This window comes from Manis javanica, chromosome 16 (assembly GCF_040802235.1).
Source record: "Manis javanica isolate MJ-LG chromosome 16, MJ_LKY, whole genome shotgun sequence".
Lineage (NCBI taxonomy): Eukaryota > Metazoa > Chordata > Mammalia > Pholidota > Manidae > Manis > Manis javanica.
Genome location: NC_133171.1, coordinates 26,816,226 through 26,839,516, shown reverse-complemented (window position 1 = coordinate 26,839,516; position 23,291 = coordinate 26,816,226). Strand labels below are relative to the sequence as shown.

The 23,291-nt window shown below is 41.5% G+C and overlaps 2 protein-coding genes across 2 annotated transcripts in view; both read left to right on the top strand.

The window, feature by feature from the left end:
• The first annotated feature begins 1,220 nt into the window (after positions 1 to 1,220).
• On the top strand, positions 1,221 to 21,492 carry SDHAF4 (succinate dehydrogenase complex assembly factor 4). Its single transcript, XM_037012613.2, has 3 exons — positions 1,221 to 1,378; positions 11,297 to 11,446; positions 18,202 to 21,492. Exons 1-3 carry the CDS (start codon positions 1,315 to 1,317, stop codon positions 18,309 to 18,311), a joined length of 324 nt encoding a protein of 107 aa, XP_036868508.2. The 5' UTR covers positions 1,221 to 1,314; the 3' UTR covers positions 18,312 to 21,492.
• SMAP1 (small ArfGAP 1) overlaps positions 11,305 to 23,291 on the top strand; it is a 165,819-nt gene continuing 153,832 nt past the window's right edge. The window contains exon 1 of the mRNA XM_037012622.2: positions 11,305 to 11,446. The gene's annotated coding sequence lies outside the window, so the exon portion shown is untranslated. The remainder of the gene's footprint in view (positions 11,447 to 23,291) is intronic.

Below are 23,291 nucleotides of genomic sequence, written 5' to 3'. Positions count from 1 at the left end.
TGATTAAGAGTCCTGCAACGGGAGCCTTTTTTTGAGCAATGGCACGTGAAAGTTCTTGTATTTGGGGGCCACATTGAGAGGTCCTATTCTAAAAAACTATTCCAAAACCCTTACATTCCCAGGTCCTGACCACCGGAGTAAACCAGTGCCCATGAAATGTAGATCTTTATCTCAAGCCATATCTTCCAGGCAAATTGTATAGGATTAGGTTCTGCCTTCTGGGAGGTTTTCTCTCTCTAGCTGGGTCAGTTTGAACAAAGCCATCCATAATCCAGATTTGAATTTTTCCTGGGTAAACTGGTCACGAGGAACTCACCGCTAAGGTGTAGATCTGAGCTAAGGGTCAAAGATGTGCATGCACTATCTGATGATAAAAATTGCTTGGGTTTTGGCTGTGGCTCAGTTCGTATATATCATTTCCTTTTAGTGAAAGGATCCCTTATCTAGGAGGACCAGTTAACTCCCAGTTCATGATGAAAACTCACATATAGCCGCCATATGTTACCAGGCCCCAATAGCTAGTCAAAGAGTTTTTTTGGGGAAAAAAAAAAGGATGGAGAAGGAAAATTCGAGGGCTCTCCACTGTAATTCTATAGACGTCCGCGGATCTGCCTCATATGCTCCGATCATCGTTGAGGTTGTTGGAATTTAAGGGCCAATTGGCAGACGTCCTCTGCAGCCTGGACCAGATGGAACGCCTTCTCTGCTCCGCGCTTCACTCAAAAGTCATCAGTTCAGGTCACCCGGTCAATGCACCAGAACGGACGAATTAGTTCACTCAACAAGCAGCGACTTAAATGGTAAAAGAGAACGGAGGGAAAAGAAGGCAAGAGTAAAAGCACTCACTGTTCGTATGCTATAAAAGAGGATCTTACAAGAGACCTTTTGCCTCAGATTGAGAGGAATAAACAGAATTATTCCCTCATCCAAGTTCAGCCATAATTTGGGGTTTTACCAACCCGGTGCTCCAGGTAGTCCGGCTCCTTCTCCGTGGGAGGCCTCAGCGCTTCTCGGGTCCTCCTTCCTAAGGCCTGAGCCCCGCCCCGCCTACCACACGCAGGCCCCGCCCCCGCCCAGCCCCCACAGGCCACGCCCATGCCACGGACCACGCCCTCCTCAGAACACACGCAGGCCCCGCCTCCGCCGCAGCCCAGCCCCACCGGCCACACGCAGCCCCTGCCCTTGCCACAGGCCACGCCCTCATCAGGCCACACGGAGGCCCCGCCCCCGCCGCAGCCCCAACCCCGTACGTGGACTCGGACGGCGGCCACCTCCCCGCGCAGGGCTGCCGCGGACATTGCGGAAGTCGGCGCCATGACCGGGTCGTCGCTCGTCCGGGTGCTCGGCCGCGTTCCGGCCGCAGCGTGGAGAGCGGCAAGTAAGGCGCCCGGCCCCGTGGGCGAGGTCGCGAAGGCCGGCGCTTCGCGAGCAAACGCCTCCCCAGGAGAGCGCGCGGGCCGCCGAGCTCCTCTCTCCGTCGGGGTCGCTCCCGTCCCGGCCGTCGGCGGGCCCCCGTCGCCCCGCACCTCGGGCTGGGCGCGCGCTGGGGGGTCCCCGGAGGCCTCCCGCGCGCCCCCGTCCTCCGGCCCTCCTCTGGCCCGGCGCGCCGCGTCCGGGGTGGACGAGCTCGCAGGGCGCGCTGCTCCTTGACGCTCAGGACAAACCGGGCAGAGCCCCGTGGGAAGGGAGTCCATCTGCGTTGACGCGCTTGCGTGAAAAAGCATCTGAGGCGTGCACGCTATTAAGTGCAGAAGTGGCCAGAGTAGCAAATGGGTAAAATAAAAATTAGATGGAACCTAATTAACAGGAACTGTTTATATAGAGAAAGTACGCAAGCTTTTAGTAAAAGCCAACATTTTAAAAACCCATTTTTGTTGGAAATTTGTCTCACGTTTTATATTACGTATATGTAATATATTCTGTGTATTACAGACTTAACTCACAGAATATGCTGAGCATAGTTTTAATGTAGGACATCCCCGAGAAATAGTGTCAAGTTGAAAACAATTACTGCCCCGCATAGTGATGGGCCCCAGATTTGTATGCAGCTTTTCCTTCGTGTAACCATTTCTCCCCACACATATTACATACGTTAATTGTAAAAATTTTTAATGGTCCAGAAGTGAATAATATAGAAAGTGAAAGCCCTGCGTCTTCCAAACCCCAAGGTAATAACTAAAATTTTGTGGTGTGTTCATTCAACGTCCCTTTTTCAGCAGCTTTAAAAAGTTAAGAATGCAATGCTTGATACCACAAGTTTATGTTAACATTTGTGTCAGCTAGGAAGCAAAGCGAGCATTTCTGAACCTATTTCTCCAGTTTAAGAAACACTCTCTCTGTTGGCAGGGAGCTAGCGCTCTTCTACCGCCTGATGCCGTCGGGTCACTGCATGTTTTTTATCTTTATAAGCAGGGCTTCATACCATGTGAGTCTATTTTACTTGCTTTTTCAACACTGTCGTTTGAGATTCATCCCTGTTGATGTGGGAGGTTGCAGTTCATTCAGTTGTGAGAATATACCATACGTTTTTCCGTCCAAAACTGGGATTGGCAGCTACGCGTTCATGTACCGTTACAGGAGCTCTTGTGCAAGGAGAGCTCCGGAAATACAGGCCAAGTTGTGCAGGCATTTTCCGTCCTCTGCCGGCGGTTCGTGAGTTCTCGTTGCTCCACATACTTGCCGACACTCGATATCATCAGAAAATTTAATTTTTGTCCGCCTGTATGAAATAGTTGAAATAGTATCTCATTGTGATTTTGCTTTTCTCTTAGAAAAGTTACTTATTTTCAAATATTTATTAGCTTTTTTGTGAAATCTTCATTTCTTAAGATTGTCTTATATTCTTTACACGTATTTGAATACTAAACCTCAGTTATGTAAGTGGCAAATAGCTCAGTTTGTTGCCAGTTTTGGGCACTCTTACGGTGTCTTTTCAAAAAAAAAAATACAACAGTAGACAGAATAGTGGGTCTGCATATACAATCATGCAACTTCAAAAGTTAGGTGTAGATAAACATATATTTGTAATTTTGTCTTGATCCTTTTATTAATTCTCAGTGCTTTGTGATCTGGTCTGTGAAAACCTTCCCTACCCTAAAATCTTACTCTGTATTCTAAAGGTCTATAGTTGTGCTTTTGATATTTAAGTCTTTTTTCTACCAGAAATTGATTTTTGTGTGTAGTATGGAAAGGAAGGAAACCAATTTCATTTTTTTCCATGTCAATAACCAGTTGTCCCAGGTCCATGTAACAGACCTTTCCCCTACTGACGTAATTTCAGCTGTCATAAATCAGGTTTACATATACACACATGCATGGATTTATTTCTTGGCCCCCTTTTCAGTTCCATTGATGTGTTGTTCTATACCTGCACTGATACCAGCCTATCTTAATAACCATACCTTTGTAATGAATCTTGACACCTAGTAAGGTGAGTCCTCCCCTGTTGCTTTTAAGTGTTTTGGCTGCTATTGGGTATCTGCTTTCTATATCAAATTCCCTAAAAAAAAAAAAGCTGTTGGGATCTGATTAATACTACTTGATATTTTTTTAAATGATCATTTTCTGATTACAGCTTTTGAATGAAACACAGTTGACTTATTTACTGATTTTAGGTATCCAGAAACTAGCTAGATTTCTTCTGATGAGTTGATGGATTACTGATTTTTCTAGTATTGAATCACTTGCATTCTAGAAAATATTCAGATTGATCATGATGATTATATTTTTTAACATAATGTTGGAATTGGTGTGTTAATATTTTGTTTAGAAATTGACCTGTAATTTTCCTCTTTTGCAATTTCCTTTTCTGTTTGAAATTAAAAATACTGTAGCCTCATAGCCTCAGGTCTTCTCACCATTTTCTCTCGTTTGTTAGATTTTGTTTAAGATTGAAATTATCCATTCCTTGTGTGTTTGAAATAACTCACCTGTAAAACCATCTAGATTTGCTCTTTTCTCTGAGGGAAGATTTTAAATTACCGCTTTAATTTCTGTAATGGTTATTGTAGAATTTATCAGGTTTTCTCTTCTCACATCAGTTTTGATAAATTTTTCTAGAGAATTGTTCATCTGTGTACTTTCAATATATAGGCATAAAATTCCTGTTTTGTTGTTAATTTCTGCTTTCTGTGTAATTATGTAGTCTCTTTTTTCCTCAATCTTATTTTGCCTTCTCTCTCTCTCTTTTTTTCCTTAGTATCCTTACCAAAGACTTCATGGTAGATTTAGTCTTGTAAGACTATCGGCTTTTGATTTTGTTGATCCTCAAGTTTTACACCTTTTATTCAGGTGGCTACTTTCTTCTCTTACTATTTTCTATTTTCTGTGGATCCTCCTTTGTTTTTAAAAAAGGAAACATGGAAATGGCGCATCTCACATGTCTTAGTTCAGACTGCCATAACAAGTCACCGTAGGCAGGGTGGCTTAAACATCAAACAATTACTTCTGTCACTTCTGGAGATGGGGGATGTCCAAGATCCAGGTGCCAGCGGGTCTGCTCTCCCCGGAGAGCCTGCTTCCCGGTAGGCAGCTGGTGGACTTCTGTTGTGTCTCCATGCGTCCGAAAGCAGAGCCCCAGGAAGCGCCCTCAGCGCTTTGTACAGGGGCACTAAGCCATGATGAGGGCTCTCCCCTCCTGCCCTAACTGCCTCCCAAAGGCCCACTTCCGAATACCATCACATTGAGGGTTAGAAGTTCAACATATGAATCCTGTGGGAATACAACCTTCAGTCCATATATTGGTCTTTTTCTTTTTTTGGAAACATGGTAATGGTACTTCCTATATAAACAGTTTATGTCTGGATTTTGTATTTTGGAGGAGTCTGTATTTTTTAACTCAGGAGTTCAGTTTATTTACATTTATAATTATCATATAATTGCCTTGTACCATCTTATTTTTTGCATCTTCTGTTTGTCATATGTTGTTTGAGTTAAATAGTTTCTTTGCCATATTTTTTCCTCGCCTGGTTTGGAAGATACGTCTTTTACTGGTTGCCCTTGAAATCTAAACGCATACTTAAGGAAGTCTAAAGTTAACCTCTTGACCCTCCTAAACAGTACAGAGCTTCAAAATGCTTTGAATTTGCTCCCCTTCTATCTTTATTTAGCCTTGTAGGGTGCGTGCATGTTCTCATGTATAAGATGGGGTGGGATTGTGGTTTTGATGTTGCTATTGTTTATACAGTCAATGTATAAAACTTTTATTCTCTTATCTCACTTAGAATCACTTTCTTAAGGTACATTGTTTAGAAGCTTCTTTGGTCACAGTCTTTTGTCCTAAAGTTCCCCAGTGTCCTTTTGTGGATATGTTTTATTTTTAATTTGAAAATCTGGTTTATTTCTGTCTTTGTTTGTATATCATTTTCTCACAGCTCTATCTTCTGGCTTTCCATACAGCTATTGGGAAGGCACTGGTCAGTCTAGTTTTTGTCCCTTTATTGGTAATCTTTCATCTGGCTGCTTTTTAGATCTTCCTTTGATGTTAGGGTTCTTCATGTACTGTGTCTAGATGGGGGATGTTTGTTGTTTGATTTTTTTACTTGCAGTTCTTTCTGCTTCTTTGATCTGAAGATTCCTGTCTGTTGTGCCTCTCCTGGTCTTTCCATGATCTCCTTGTGGGACTGTGAGTAAAACAAACATTTGTTAGATCTTCTCACTTTATCCTCCATGTGTTTTAATTTCTCTTTCATTATTTTCATCTTGGTCCCTTGTGCTTTCTTCTGAATAATTTCTTTAGAACTTCATTCTGGATCACAGCTTCTCTCTTCAGCTGTATCTATTCTGCTATTTAGCCCTGCTACTGAGTTTTATATTTAAATTGTTATATTCTTAAATTTCTGGGAGGGTTTTTTTGTGTGTGTGTGTTTCTTTTTAAGTTTGCTAGCCAGTTTTCAGAGTCTCTCACTCCTCTCTCCTTTTCGGCTCCTTTTTTATTTCCTTAAACACACTGAATAGGTATTTTATGTTCTGATTTCAGTGTTTCAGTGTGTAGAACCTTTGTGGTCTGGTCCTGTCGCTCTGTTTGTTGAGTCCGCTGGCTCTCGCTTATGATGGATTGTTGCCTTGAATGTTTTGCTGGGATTCTCTGGGACTTGATGAGACTTGAGTTCAGACTATTTCTCCTCAGGATTCGCTTCTGCTTTTGCCGCTGCCTTTAAGCTTGGGTCCACTTTATAGTAAGCTGCTCCCGGTAGGGCTTTAGGACCATGCAGACCCTGTAATCAGGCATCAGCACAAGCGTGGTCAGCTAGTGGCTTCACAATCTCAAAAAAAGGCTTCCTTTGTTTACAGCTCCCCTGAGAACTAAGGTTGACATGGACACGGTTCCTTCCTTAGCTGTTCTTCCTATGAAGTGGAGGTTTTCTTCTGGTTCTTTGCTCTTTGGACCAGCAGCATGAACATCACCTGGGAGCTTGTTAAAATGCTGAATCTCAGGTTCCACTCAGGCCTGTGCAGAATCTACCTTTTAGCAAGATCCCCCAGATGGTTTGCATGCCCGTTTTGAAATCTCCAGGCTGTTTCTTTTCTCAGTGAGTGAGCCTCCCTGAGAGCTGGCCTCTGGTAGGTGTTTCTTTTGCTAGGCCTCCAAGCCTCCCTGCTCCCTGCTGTCCCGAAAGCTCTCTGCCTCTGGGTGTAGGTGAGGAAGACAGGTATCTGGCGGTTCAAGTGGTTGTTTACCTCTCTGGACAGCTTTGTTAGCTTCTCTTGTTTACTTTTTTAAAGGTTTGCCTCTGATTTAGATAGATACTTGCAGTTCTTTCTGCTTCTGTTTTTATTTTTCAATGGGAGCTCTTTTTCCTTTACTGATACTATTTCTTCCCTTAGGAGGTCATTTCTTGCCAGTAGTGTGCTTGTAAACACAATTGTATGTAGGCTTTAGGTGAGGCCAGACTACCCCTTGAAGACATGGGCTTTAGGGTAGTGATTTCTTTATTTCTCACAAGCTGGTTTTTGCTTCACGCTTGTCAGCTGTTGTCCGTGTGGAGGTAGTCAGAAGCTTGCTGATGGCCAGAATGTGCTGCCGACATGAATGTGGGCGCTGTTGCCTGGGACCTGCTGTCTGATGGGCAGAACCCAGAGGAGTGGCGCTTGGACTCGCCAGTCATCTCTCTGCTCATCCTTATCGTCTGACGCAACCTTTCTTTCTGTGTCTGCCCTGGAGGCTAGTTGTACGTGCCTCACTACCACCACCCCTGTGAGGCTGCTGGGCGTGGACTTCTTCCTAAACTAGAACTGACAGGTGTCTCCTGCCTTACGTTGTATTGTGCAGAAATGAAGGGAATTCTCTTTCTCCGCATTCTGTCGCACTGTCACCTGACTACAAAAAGAGCTCTCTGTGCTGCCGTGGTCTCAGAGCCCCTGAGAAAACCGGTCCTTCTTTCTGTAGATAAAGTTCCTTCAGAAGTGCCTGGGACCAGAGGGAGGGGGCCGGTTTTTCAAGCTGCCCTTGGTTCCCCTCCTTTTGTTCCCTGAGGTAGACGCGTGTTCCTGTTCCTCCCACAGCCCTTAGGCACGTGGACCTCTGCGTCCCTCGTTAGGCGCAAGTTATTGATACACGCTGTGTGTGCACATAGACACACAGACCTTACTTCATCCCACCGCACTGCCAGCAAGGTGAGTAGAAATATCCCCGTTTTACACTTGGTGGGATACCACAGATGTGTCGGGTCACATTGCTCGTAAGTGGTGTGAGTGCTTTCAGAACCCGTGTGTGTGACTCTAGTGCCCCTAGTTGGCAAGTTCCTTACTTTTCCATTGTATTGCGTGAGGGGAAGGGCCATGCTGCTGTAACGGTTCTGCCGAAGGGACAGGCAGGGTCACTCTGGCAGGTTATTCAGGGATCCAGGCTCTTCCCATCATCTTGTTCCACCGTCCACAGGGCAGTGCCGGAGGTCAGCCCATAGCTGGTTATTCACAGCCTGTGTGCATTCCGACGCGCAGCGTCCGTATCGTACACATTCACATTGTAAGTGTCCCTCTGCTCAGGGTTTTGTCCTCATGTGTGTCGTTGAAGCCGGACCACTGCCGTGTCCATATTATGACCTGGGGGAAGGAGAAAAGAAATCCAGGGCGGTCAGCTTGTTTCAAAACCGAGGAGACCTAAAATATGCACATAGCACTTCCAGTTACAGCCCACTGGTCACAGCTGGGACATGTGGCTGCCAGGGGGGCTGGGAAATGTACCCTCTGAGTGGCCTCAGGCTCTGCTTAATAGCAAGCAAGGTGGGAGCGGGAGTCTTAGAAGTGCGTGGGAGAAGGGAAAAGTGGTTCCCTGGCACGTTTAGGGGGATCTACCATGTCCACCCGATGTCACCTTTCAGAAATGATTTTGTTCATGTTGAACGTAATTCCTGCGAAATAAAGACAGTTCTACCTGTCATCCAGCTATTGTGAGGCTTAACTAAGGTGACATCTGTTCAGTCCCAGCACATTGTCTGGCACATAGTAGGCATCTAACACATATTTATTACTTGTATTCCTTAGTATATCTGCATCATTTAAGAGGCAGTATTATTTGTGCCATTTTTATGATTTTTATATAAATGCTTAGGAATGTCTATAGACTTAGAACATATCATGATTAGTATTTTACTGAATATCATTTCAAGCTTCAATTAAGAATGTTTTTTTCACTTGCAAAATGACCAAACCTAAAACACATGCTAATTTTACTGTATTGAGTGGAGCCCGAGTGTGCGATAGCACGTGGTTACCGGTACCCTTCGGATTTTTAGGCTTCAAGGTGAATTATTTAATGTACAGTAAAATAGATCTAATTAGTAACCAAATGCAGAATGTACTCATTAGCCAAAGTAGATGTAAAATATGTCCATATTTAGAATCCAATTTGTAATTGTTAACATTCTCTTTTCTGTATATCTGTACTAAATATTACTGAACTATCTTGACTTAGGTAAACAACCTCTCATGCTTTACAAATTGGTAACAGATTTGTTGATGGATAGATACAGTTGAACATAAAGATGATGGACAGAAATTTCAATTGTGGAAGTTGGTTTGCTTGCTAAATTGGGATATAATGTCAAATTTGAGAGAATCTATATTTCAAATAACAAGTGACTAGTTGTAAAAATCCTATGATTTGCACTGGGGATGTCTTTGAATTGTGCATGGTCTGTATTCGCTAAAATTTTCCATGTAATACTTTCATAAATAGCCAACCACAGTAAACCAAGATCAGATATGAAATACACTAACACAGTCAGAAACTCCTATGTTTTCCACTTAGTTTCTAAATAACAATAAATACTGCCATGTAAGATATTATTGCAGATTTTCTATTTAGTAATATGTCTAAGTATTATTATGAGGACAAGAAAAAAGCATGCCCTTAGATATTGAAGTAGGAGTTTGAAGGCAGAATGGTCTGTTCTCTAAATTAATGACTAAGAAAAATTATAAATAAGTGTTTTTATGTTAATATGTATAGAAACTTTTGTTGATACACATTTTTCCTCAGCCAATTAGTGTCATAAATATGAGGTATCTCATGTAAGTGAGCATGCAGATGGGAGGATACTATATTAATTCTATAGATCATTGTCACAGTTTATTAAAACACTCAGTTATGTTTTTTTAAATCCTTATATTTTGTGGGCTTTTGGAGAATGCTAATTTGCATTGCAGTTGGTCATTCAGACAGTCAACAATTTTGCTAGACACTGAGCTAAATACAGTAGATTTGCAAATGAACAGCATGTATTATTTTGAAATTGTTAATGCAGTTTGTATATAATGCAAACTTTAATCTTAAAAATAAGTCTTACATTCTAAATTCCTAAAGTCTTGCATTGTAAATTCTTAGATTCTAAATTGGCTATGGAGTGTGTGTATGCAACACAGAGACAGATATTTAAAAACATTTGTGTCTTATGTATTTATGTGTGTATAATTTTTTAAAGCAGGGAATAGGGTGATGTAGTGATAGCTAGAATATGAACAAAATACATGTAATGAAGGAAAATAGATATATAATGCCTTCAGCTTCCACAATAATAATGCAATAATAATAATTCTACAATAATAATAATAATAATGATATATAAAATGTGCCAGTATGCTAAGTGCTTCTTTGAATTGTCCTGTTTAATCTATTTAATAACCTCATGCTATAGGGACTATTATCTTCAATTTAGAAAAGTTGGCAACTTGACAAACTTTGAACAGTGGGTGTTTGTATTAGTTTCCTGTTGCTGCTGTAACAATTACCATTGGCTTAGTGACTTAAAACATTTTACAGTTACGGATGTGAGCAGTCTGAGATGGGTCTCTCCAGGCTGAAATCAAGGAGTTAGGGCAGTATCCCTCTGGAGGCTCTAGGGGAGAATTCGTTTCCTTTCCAGTGCCTGCAGGTGGCCCAGGTTCCTTGACTGGTTGCCTCTTTCCTCCATCTTCACAGTCGGCAACATCGGTCAAGTCTGTCTTAAGTTGCCATGTATCTGCTTCTCTCTTCCAGTTCTCGCCCCTCCCTTCAAGGATCCTTGTGATTCATGGTGAACTAACCCAGGATTATGTCCCTAGTTTAAGGTCATCTGATGAGCAGACTTAATTCTATCTTTCTATCTGCTACCTAAGTTCACCTTTACCACGTAACCTAACCTGTTCACAGGTTTTGGATAATAGGTCTTGATCATCTTTGGGGACCACTATTTTGCCTACCACAGTGGTGGAAGTGGAACTGGTACCCAACTCTGTCTGCCTCTAGAACTGTTTATTTAGGACCCCAATGCTGATGTCATTTTCTCAGAATGATTTTGCCCTTAATGAACATTATCTCAACAAGGGTAGTAAAGCTTAGCTTTCTCTTTATAACTAGAGAGAGAGTGATCTCATTTATACATTGTGGGTGCCCAATACATTTTTAGATGTTTAATTGGTAGGAAAAGAGGACCATGATTAGGATATAAATAGAAGAATACCAAGTGCAGTCCTTGTGACTTCCAGAGATTTAAATGCCAGCCATTGTCACTGAGAAGTTCATACTGCTTAGTTATTAATGATCTGATTCCTGGTATTTTTGGCATTGCTTCAGACAGTATTTTATGTATAAGTGTCTACAATGTTGATAACGGTTAACTTACTTCAAGCATACACTTTCAAATTGATCATTGGTTGCCTCCAAAGAAGGGAAACAGCTGTCAGGGAAGAGGGAAGAATTTTCACTCTTTATACATTTTGAATTTTGATAAATGTGAATGTTAAAGTAAATAAGTAAAATCATTAAAATAGAAAAAATGAAACAGCTCTTATTTTTTTATTGTCTCCACTCTGCTAGGATCACCCCTTCTGTGTAATTCTTTGAGGGAAATGAGTTCTCAAGGAGAAAAATCTAAGCCTGTCAACCAATCCCTTAAGAAGCCAAAGTTACCAGAAGGTCGTCTGGATGCACCGGAAGATGCCAGTTTAGAGAAAGAACCACTGACAAGTGAGTAAAGCTCCTCTCTAAATTTTGAGTATCAAAATGTTCCGGTTATTGAGGAAAAGAAAATGAAGGAAAACTAACATTTTGTTTATATCTGTACTAACAAGGTAAAAGATACTGCAACAGTGAATCAAATTACCATATTGATCATTGATTTGTGTGGGTTTGAAAAAGATTTCCAAGCTCCTGTTTTGATGCAGTTAATAGAAACCTACTTCAGAAAACTTAAGCAGAAGGTAGGGTGGGTAGGTGGTTCTTAGGGTGCAGGTTACAGGTGAAGCCCCCTAGGGCAGTGATTCTGGCTGCACCCTGGAAAGACAGAGACCTCAGGACTGAACCCGGCAGGCTCACCTCAGAGGTGCTGCAGGTCAGTTCCAGGCCACTGCAATGAAGGGAGTAGTGTGACAAAGCGAGTCAAATGAATGTTTGCTTTCCCAGTGCATAGAAAAGTTAGGTTTATACTGTAGTCATATTTAGTGTGTAATAATAGCATATGTCTAAAAAAAAATGTACATACTTCAATATAAAAATATTGCGATAAAAGGCTGGTCATCGCTGAGCTTTCAGTAGGTTGTGATCACAGATCACTATAACAAATATTATAATAGTAATGAAAAAGCTAGAAACGTTTTTTTCAAGCAAGGATCAGCAAATGTGACCCAGAGACGAGAAGTGAGCAAGCCCTGCCGGGAGGTGGCGCCACTAGGCACGTTCCACACCGAGCTCATAAGAGAAGAGGCAGTGCCTGTGAAGGGCAGTGAAGCAAAGCACGCCGAAACGGGGTGCGCCTGTATATGGGCACCAGGATGTCCTCCTTCCTTCTCCTGTCCCTGGTCTCTTCTCATTGTTTTCTGTCTCCAAACTCCTTTCTCAGACTACTAGGCAGGCAGACAGTACCTACTCCCAGCAGCTACTCAGTTCAAGTGAGCAACCAGCCTGGCAATACATTTCCGAGGCCTAATACCAAATTCCGTAAGAAGATAGTTGATTGGCTAAGCTTGGGGTCAGATGTCTACAGCTAAACCGGTCAGAGTGGCCAGCGGTGTGGGTCCCAGTTACAGTTGTTCTCACTGTAACCTGGTGGTTGGGAAAAGGAAAGGGGAAGTTGGGAGAACAAAGTTTTCTTGAGGTGGGGGGGTGATAGACTAAGCATCATTTTGTATTCAGCATATACAGAATTTGGCTCATGTCTTAAAACTCAGGTTTTTTTTGAAGTACTACTTTATTTTCATGCTATACTCTTAACTTTGAATTGTGGAACATGTGCAAGTATTAGCTATTCAGAAGTCACGTTTTAGGCAGTATAAATGTAAACATACCACTTTGAAACTTTGGCAAGGCTGCCGTGCATGTTTGATTTTTCCAGTCTCATCAGAGTGAATCCATCTATGTGGTGAAGCATCCTAGGCAAAAAGATTTTAGTAGAGGATACAGGGACCTGTGTCTGTACCTCTTTCCAGAGTATAAAGGCCTTTCTTTGCTCATTCAGATAAATACTTCAACTTTTACAGCACTTTACCAAGCTCAGTCTAATAACCAAATCAACCAAGATGATGGAGACTTCTAAAAAAGTTACCATCCAAGGGTAAAATTTTTATTTGGTGTTTTTATCTGAACACAAAAATCTGAGAGGAAATAATTCCTTTAAACATCACACATAAAAGCAACAATCCTAGAAATAAACCCTCACCTATATGCTCAAATGATTTTTGACAAGGCTGTGAAGACCATTCAGTGGGGGAAAGAACAGTCTTTTTAATAAGTGATACTGGGAAAACTGGATATCCACATGCAAAAAAATGAAACTGGAGCCTTACCTTACACCATGTACAAAAACTACCTCTAAACATGTCAAAGACCTAAACTTAAGGGGTAAAACAACAAAACCCTTAGAAGAAAACATAGGGGAAAATCTTCAGGACATTGGGGCTGACAATGGTTTTGTGGCTCTGATGCCAAAAGCAAAGGCAACAGATGGAAAAATAGATAAATTTGACTTCATCAAAGTTAAGAAATTTTGTGCATCAACAGACAATAACAAACAAGTGAAGAGGTGATCTACAGAATGGGAGAAAGTATTTGTAAATCGTGGACCTGACAAAGAATTAATATTCACAATATATAAAGAACACCTATAACTCAGCAACAACAGAAACAGTGGAATTCAAAAACAGGCAAACAACATGAATAGGTATTTCTCCAGCAAAGATGTGCAAATACCCAGCAAGCACTTGAGATGTTCAAAATCACTAATCATGAAGAGAATACATATCAAACTATAATGAAATACACCACATCACTCTGGTTGGGATGGCTACAGTTTAAGAAAAACTGTAAAACAACAAGTGATGGTGACAGTGGAGAAATTAGAACCATCATGTGTTCCTGGTAGGAATGTAAAATGATATAGTTACTATGGAAAACAGTTTGTTGATTTCTCAGGAAATCAGACCCAGAACTACTAAGTCAACCGGTATTTCTACTCCTAGGTCTGTATCCAAAAGAATTGAAAGCAAGGGCTTGAACAGATACCTGCACACCATGTTCAAAGCAGCTTTACTCACAGTAACCAAAAGGTAGAAACAACCCAGATATCCATCAGTGGGTGAATGGGTAAACAAAATGTGGTATATGCATAAAGTGGACTGTTCTTCAGTCATAAGGAGGAATGGCATTTTGATACATGCTACAACATGGACCTTGAAAACACTATGCTCAGTGAAATAAGACAGACAGAAGGACAAGTATTGTATGAGTCCACTTACATTATGTGGAGTGCTGGAGTAGGCAAATCACAGAGACAGGGTAGGAGTGAGGTTATTGAGGTCTAGCACGAGAGGGAAAAGGGGAAGTTTTTATTTAATGGGTATAAAGTTTACAGTTAAAGCTAATGAAAAAATTCTGGGTATAGATAGTGTGATGGGTACAGAGCATTGTGAATGCATTGAATGCCACTGAATTGTGCACTTACAAATGATATAAATGATAAAATTATGTTACATATATTTAATACAATAAAAAAAGCTGCACATTTCCAAAGTAATCATCTGTTTGACACAATACTAGGTCATCATCTTAATTTTTAGTCACAAGTTTATAATGGGCATACTGTCTCTTAGAAACTGGTCTTGCAAATATCACTAAATCCAGGAGATGCTTTTCAATCCTCATTTTATTCAAACTACCCACAGCCTTAGATAGTGTTAACCACTGTTCCTGGAAATCTGTTTTGGTTCTGGTCATGCTTTCTCCAGTTTCTCATCCTCTTTCTTTAACTGTTTCTTCCTAGGCTCTTTTTTAAGCTTCATTGTCTCTACCCAACTGCCTAATGTAGGAATTTGCCAGGCCTCTTTCCTTAGCCCCCAAATATTTCTGGGGAGAACTCATATCCTCCTAAAATGATCTTAACTGTCACATAGGTGTTGGTAACTCATGCACTTATACCTCTAGTCAGACCACTTTCCTGAGCTTCTAGCTCCAGCTGCCTCTTGGACATCTTCATTTGCATATTCCAAATCTCAAAATTAATATGTCCATAATGAAGTCATCCTCCGTTCATTGTTCCCTGCCACAGGCTCTCCCTCAGCCCTCTTCCTCCTGGATTCCCAGTGTGCCCCATCTGTCAGGTCGCCTCAGCCTGACATCCGGGGCAATCCTCCGCTCCTGCCCCTTCCTGTGTGCTGCATCCATCCGCTCACCGAGCCTTGCTGAGCTCGCCTTCCCGATGCCTCCCGGTCATCTCTCCTCGGCCCTACCAGCAAGGCCCGAATCCAAGCTGTCTGTAGTTCTGTTGGTCCCCTGACAAGTCTGTCTTCTTCCTTGTTTACTGATTTCCAGTCTTGCGTCCCTGTCTTCAGTACATACATTATTCCAAAAAATATTTAGAGATTGTCCCTGTGCAAAGAGTAGATTTCATTATTAAGATGACAAAGGAGGATTTTTGCAGTTAGGCACCCTGTTTGGTGCAAAGATGGATACATAAAGTGAGATCCATAAATAACTGAACAGGACATTGTGTGGTAGCTGGCACGAGAGAGACACAGGAAAAGATCAGAGAAAGGTAGGCAGACGAGGTAATGGTTGAGCTGGAGTTTTAAGGGGTAATAAAATTGTGTTAAGTATATAAGGAGTGGTGGGGGGATATTTAAAAAAAAAAGTGGTCAAAAAGAAAGAGGCTGGGGAACACGGCACATGCAAAACACAGACACAGAAAATGGGCCTCTTTGGCTGCATCATAAAGTGTATATAGTAGATTAATAGAATATAAGGCTAGAAAGGTAGATTTGGCCCAAATCTGGGAGGGCCTGAAGTGCTAAGTTACAGTCTATGGGCTTAATGCAGTGGGCGGTGTGGGAGCAGTGGATATTTTTGGATGGAGACTGTTTTAACCTGCTTTACTAAAGTATAGTCAGCATATAATGAAATTCACTCATTTTAAATTTCACGCATTTTAAGTAAGCAGTTCAGTGAATTTTAATAAATGCTTACAGTCATGAAGTCGACACAAAGCATGAGTCAGTCACTTCCATCCCCCAACGACGGGGGTGGAGATCCCTCACATGTCTTCATAGTCAGTCCCCCAGCCCCCGGGCACCAAGTGATTTGTTCTCTGTCGATACAGTTTTGCCTTTTCTAGAATTGTATGTAAATTAAATCATGTAAGATGTAATCTTTCATGTCTGGCCTCTTTTACTTAAATGTGGGGGATGGTTTCTGTTTTAAAAAGATTAACTCAGCCTTCTGTGCAGGTGAGGCTGGAGCCATGAGAGTCAGAAAACACAGACAAGTTAGGAAACTATTCGTTAGTCTGCAGTGGGGCTCAGTGCGATTCCATGTGGAAGTAGTGAGAATAAAGGTTCCAAAAACTAGGTCATGATGAGGGTGAAAACTAGGTTAAACAAATGTGAAGACGAAGGGAGGCAGAAAGAAGAGAGCTCGAGACTATGGGACTTGAAGAAGGAACACGTTCGTGAGATGATAGAATCCAAGTGGATGGCAGAAGGGAAATGAAGATCACCGTCTTCATAGATTAGCAGAGGATTGAGGACCTCTGTGGCCCCAACATAGGGTACTAATGTGGATGTTGATACTAAGGATGGGGAGAGATGAGACTATGCAGCAAATACTGACCCTATCCAAGAAGATAGAAAAGTCTTTGGGTTTATTAGAAAACTAAAAAAGATTGGACAGGTGAATGGTGTGGAATTCAAAAGAATGGCGAAGCGAGGTGGTAGAATGAGACGCAGGACAGAGTGAGGGGCAGGGCCCTCTTGACCCTTTTTTCTTCCCCAGGGCTGTGGTCTGAATTGTGTACCCCTGAGGTCCATATATTGAAGCCCTAAGCCCCAGTGTGGTGGTAATTAGAGATGGGGTCTTTGAGGGAGAATCAGGTTAAAATGAGGGCATGAGGTCTGGGGCCCCACGATGGAATTAGTGCCCTTCTAAGAAGAAACACCAGAGAGCTCGCGGCTGCGTGCACGCCCCGGGGGAGCCCCCACAGAGCCCAGTCGCGCTGGTGCTCCGATCCCAGGCGTCCACCCCCCAGAACTATAGGAAGACTGGTTTCTGTTTTTTAAGCCACCCAGTCTGTGGGATTTTGTTGTGGCTCATGTTGAGACACCGTGAGCCCCAAACATGGGAGGAGGAGCTTCTGTTTGACCTTCAGAGGAAAGCAAAGCAAGACGGGCTTTAGACAAAAGGAGTGATGACATGGGTGGGGGAGGGGTTATCCACAGTCAAGAAATAGTTAGGAAATGGATAAGTACTTGAAAAATTTCTAGGTAAATTCTGTATCTTCTTTTTTTTTGCCTGGAGTGGGGACTACGTGATTCTGGAGATGTTTGTTTAGTTTTCTAAAGAGACACATAGTTGAAGAATTGGGGTTCTTTCTGAAAGCTGTTTCCTGCCTGTTCTTCCCATACACAGAGCGGCACAGTTCCTGGGCTAAGAGCAAGACTGCAGCCAGACTGAACTGAAACTCACTTGTACCGCTGAGTAGCCACGTGACCTTGAGCAGCTTCTTGACCAGCTTGGGTCTCATTTTCCTCATCTATAACACATTAGATTGTTTTGAGGATCAAATGAGTTAATTTGTATAAAATGCTTAGAATTCGGCCTGACTCAAGATGGATATTCCTATTATGAGTACAACAGTATTACCAATAATGAAGGCTATTATATCTTAAACAACAGTATCAGCTGAACAGTTGCTGAGGTCGAAAAGCTTTGATGAGGACTAGTAATACTCACAGCTAATATTAATCAAGCATTCTTACGTACCATGCCAGACCCTTTACAGACATTTCTTAGTTTCATTTTCAAGATAGTGAGGCAGGTATGATATACCCATTTTACTGCAAAGAAAACTAAGGCATTGAGTCAAAGTAATCTTGTTTTAAAATCTTTCAGACTACAGATTTGTGCTCTGTATTCCCTTTCCTTCTTTTTGATCCAGTAGCATCCATGCGGCTGCTTCCAGAGTGGAGCTGAGAGCGCACCCAAGAATTCTAAGTAACTAATCTAGTTGATAAAGTTGATTGAACTTGAAATATTGTATCCTAACCTGATTTCTCAAACTTAGGGAAAAGAACCAACCACATTTACAGTTCATTTAAAGACCACACAGTAATAATAATTTAGTCCGTGTATCTAGCCTATCATCAACTGGGCAGTTCTGCAGTCCCATCTTCAAAACTGACCATAATGCTTTTCCTGCCTTTTTGACTACTTCTTCTTTTTTTGACATCTTCTTTCTTCAGAATTTCCAGATGATATTAATCCTGTTACCAAAGAAAAAGGTGGACCCAGGGGCCCAGAACCTACCCGATATGGAGATTGGGAACGAAAAGGACGCTGTATTGATTTTTAAGTTACATGGTCTCTAACTTCAGTATCTTTTTCTGAATATACTGAAATGTACATTATTTATACTGAAATGCATAATTTTTTTCTGATTATTTTCTTTATATCCTTTAAGTCATCTAATTCCTATAATCGTTTAAAAGGGAAAATATTTCTACATTAGCACATTAATTTTAATTTATATATATATTAGGATATATAAGTGATGACATCTGCCGACTTATTTCATCATGTTTCAGTTTAATCAGTTGCTTGTAAAATGCAAATATAAATAAAACAACTTAAAAAAAATGATTTTGTTGCCTTGTGCTAGGTAACAGTGGCTTTTAGAATGTGAGTTGAGTAGTACATCATAGTTTGAGAAGGCCACAGTAACAATAAAAAAGTCTCTAACTTTGAAGCCAGATTACTTGGGTTCTTACCTTGGTTCTGCTACTTACTAGCTGTGTGACCTTGGGTGAGTTACTTAACTTGTCTGTGCTTCAGTAACCGTATGTGTGAATTGGGGATAAAACTAGTTCCAGCTGAGAAGATTAAAAGAGTAAACACATGTAAACCCTTTGAAATAGTGCAGAGCAATAATCTCTCGGTAAGTGTTAGCTATCCTTAAATCATAAATAATATTTTTCCAGGTCTTTAGGTTTCCTGGGGGAAAGATTAAGGAACCAAAATTTGAAATACTTTAGTTGAAATTGTGTTATATGAATATAACAATAAAAGAAGCATTAGTTAGGAAATTGGTGATTCTTTGCGTGGGTGAACTGAGCTGAAATATACATTAGTTTGTTCAACATTAAATTCAGGTGCAGAGTGCCTATGTGAGGGAAGCAGGGGACGGAACGGGCCAGTTTGGTCCTGCCCTGCGGCCTCTGGATAACTGGGTCAGGAAGAGTCCAGTCCGGTTGGCAGAGCTGGAAGGAAGGAAGGGGGGGAACTGTGAGGCCCCCCCCAGGGCGTCCTGTGCTGTGCTCTGGACTCCGTGGGGCACCAAGGCTGGACCGTTAGCCCCAGGCTACACTGAATCACTTAGGAAGAAGGGGTTTGCAGAGACAATGAAAGGTACAATGAGTGGGCTAATAATTGTGTGATATGAATCCTAAGTACACTATTGTGTATTCTCCTCAGAAACAAGCTATGTAGTATTGTGATTGGGATTGTTATGCAGCATTTTTTTGTATCAGTTGTCTCTTCATCAACATTTGTTCTAGCTGCAATTACTGTGCATGCTGCTAAGTGATAGCTATAATCCTTTAAAAATATTCTGTTACTTAGTAAGCCCAAATTAATGAAAAGTTCTTTACTAAATTGACATTCCAGAAATAATATGTTAAATTATTTTGTATTGTTTTGCTGGTGTTCACACTAATCATCATGTGTGACAGAAAAGACAACAGCTCTACTTCAAAACTAATATAAAATATGTAACACCAAATAGAATCTTTAACCTCTGTTAATAGTAACATGTTTCATGACAGTCATCAAATATAAAGGTAACATTTGGTGGCATGAAAATATTTATGGCCTTTATGTCCATCACACATTATACCTGAAGACTAACAACAGACGAGAAGGCAGCAATGGACATGTGTCACTCAAATCTCCAGTGAGAAGCAGTGTTCTCACCAGACTGAACCACCGTGTTCCTGTGGAGACCACACTTCCCCTGGCTGTTCCCAGCAATGGATGAGTAAGACAGGGCTACAGTAAATGGGCACGCTGGCCCCATCCCTGGTGGGTGACGTTGGCTTGAGGACTCCCCATTAGCCTGCCCAGAATTTTCTTAAGATTGTGCTGCGGTCAGAGACACTTCCTATCCAACCCTTCTTTCCTTTCCTCTCCTCTTCACAAGTGTCAAGATTCTGTCCCCTCCTCCCTCTGGTAATTCACGAATGTCTCCCCAATAAATCTCATTCTCATTTAATCCCATCTCATCATCTGTTTCTCAGAGAACCTAAACTCACATGGGTAGCTGTAAAGGAGCAACTTATAGATAGGTGTTTAGAAAATGTTACACAAAACTTGTAGCGTTTTCTAATACTATCATAGTTTAAACACCTTAACTGTGCATTGCTTAGAGATTTCTGGGAAATTACAGGTTGAACTTTTATGTACAAGGCATATACCGTGGAGCCTTATACATAGAACCTTGTACATTGAATTGTGTTTAGCATTTTTTTCTTACTTTGATTACAGTAGCTCTGACCTACTGTGAGTCGAAACACAATATTACCTATTACCAAACTTGTAAGAAAAGCCTAAAGCCATATTCTGCTAGTAAATAACAAATGTTTGTTGGATGAATAGAACAGTTTACAGTAGGCAAACTTTGTAATAGTAATTAATAATGTATCAGCAATTTTAGTGAAAGTTTCATAACCGGATAGTAATTTTGATAAGTACAGGGTAAGAATGGCAGTAGACTATTAGTTAACCAATACCAATTGATGAATTTGGAAAGCAAGTAAAATGAGTGACAAGTTTACTCATTCTGTTGATTCTTTCATTTAATCAGGTTAGATTTGATTATTTGTCTACCATGTGCCAGATATTCTGCCAGGCTCTGTGTATTTAGTGATGAATGAAAAAGAGCACAAAGTCTGGTGGTTTGATTTGCACATGAGAACATTTCCAAGTGGCAAGTGACTAAAGTCAGTTCATTCCAAGTGACTGCTTCACTCCCACCAAGCCAAAGGGGACTTCCCAGGATTGATAAAATTATCACTTTCCAGGGCTTTTGATACTAGATGACTCTTCAGAGATTTGGGTTGTATTCTCTATGCTGCACTACTATCCCCATGACCAAACCACCTTATGACTGAGAATTCTTGTGCCCTTTTATCCCCCTCATGATGCTCCCCACTCACTCACCCCAGCCCCTCCCCCGTGGTGACCACCAGTCACTTCTCAATGTCTTTGAGTCTACTGCAATTTTGTTCATTTTGTTTTGTTCTGTTTCTGTATTTCACAAATAAGTGAAATTATATGGTATTTGTCTTTCTCCACCTGGCTTATTTCAGTGAGCATAATCCCCTCTAGATGCATCCATGGCACAAATGGCAGGATTTCTTTTCTTATGGCTGAATAATATTCCAGTGTGTATATGCACCACATCTTTATCCATTCATCTGCTGAAGGACACTTACGTTGCTTTCATGTCTTGGCTATTGTAAACAGTGCTGCAATAAACATAGGGGTGCATATATCTTTTCGAATCAAGGAGTTTGGTTTTTGGGGGGTATGTTCCTGGAAGTGGATTTACTGGGTGGTATGGTATTTCTAGTTTCAGTTTTTGGAGGGCCCTCCATACCGCCTTCCACAGTGGCTGCACTAACTGACATCCCCACTAACAGTGTAGGAGGGCTCCCTTTTCTCCACATCCTCGCTGACGTTTGTTATTTCTTGTCTTTTGGAGAGTTGCCATTCTAACTGGTGTGAATGATACTGTTTTCATTAAGGTAAAATGAAGAAAAACTGGCTTCACACAGATACATAGTTAGAAAAGAGGATCTCACAGACTCCCTAAAAGGGTCTGAGGGACTCCCAGGGTCCTTGGACCACACACTTCTAAGAACTGAGCTGATTTAAATAGGAAGGGAGGTACTAAGTATATATACACTCTTTGGAGGGGTTAGCAGACCAAGCTGAGCCTCCGAGACCCAAGTTGCAGGACTGCTACAGCTCTGCCTGGGGACCTGCCACCGCCACCGTAGCCCCAGAGCCCTGGGGCTGCACCAATCGCACTGGAAAAATGCTGTTCCCGTAAGTTTCTGTCCCCTCCCCTAACCCATGTCTGCATCATTGTCTCCTGTGGGTGGGCAGTGAAGTTAGATCTTTGCACCCTAGTGGATGATGGGAAGTGTACTTTCCCTGAATTCTGTAGTTAAGTCAGGCTCACACCTGGGAACTATGAGATGTAGGCACCTTCAACAGATGGTGGACATGTTCCTGCTGCCCACCATCAGCTGAGAAAACTAGTTGAGAATCAGTTGTATTGTTGCATACAGGACTGTATAGACATACAAAAATAAGTTTTATATAATCCCTAAGTGTAAATGTTCTGATCATTTGAAGAATGCATCTGTAAGGATTGGACATTTGAATCTATAATTTGTTCTTAGGCCTTTTACATAGCCTTGGTTAATGAATATGAAAATTAGTTATGTGAAAGTCGCTTAAAATTCAGAAACAGCCTATTTTCATTTACAATACAGCTTAGATACATATTTAGGCCCAGTATTTGTAACATAGTCATAGCAAGTGGAATCTTGTCTGAAGCTGTGCAGCGGCACCTACTCCTAATTAGCTGTTGCTCATAAAAAAAAGAATCATGGACAGATTGAGAGGGAGTTTCATGCTGATGCAGGTGTAAGAAGGAGATGAGAGTCAAGGAAGCTTTTAAAGGTTATAAGAGAGCATTGGAAGCTGAAAACATGCACAGTATGAAAATGAGGAAGGTGTCCTTGCAGGTTGCCTTGGGTGGCCCTGGAAAAAAACTTGAAGTCACACACTAATGTGTAAAGATGGGGCTCTATCCATTCCCTTAAAACATTGTATATTCCTTAGCTCAGGACGTCACTGTATTCAGTTCAGCATCTACTACTTAAAAGTCATATAAAATGTGGTTTTTGGCTCACCAGAAGATCATATTTTGTCTCCTACCAAAGTCACTGACTCAGATGGATCTCTCACTTTTAAAACAGTTTACATAGGATTTTATTTTAATAATTATCTTCTCCCTTCCATACCGCTGGTAGACATATCTTCTGAGTGTGTTGTCTCGTGTCAAACTGAACCCTTGACAGTGAGTCACAACCCTCTGCCATTGTCCATATCTACATACCCAATGTTTCAGCTGGGTGCCAACCCGTATCTTAGTTGACAGTTTAAATAGATAGATTAATGCTGACCCGAATGCCCCCTGCCTCTACCAACACACAGCCCCTGTCTCTCCCTTCAGTCCTTCGTATGAATTAGGCAGGGGAAACTC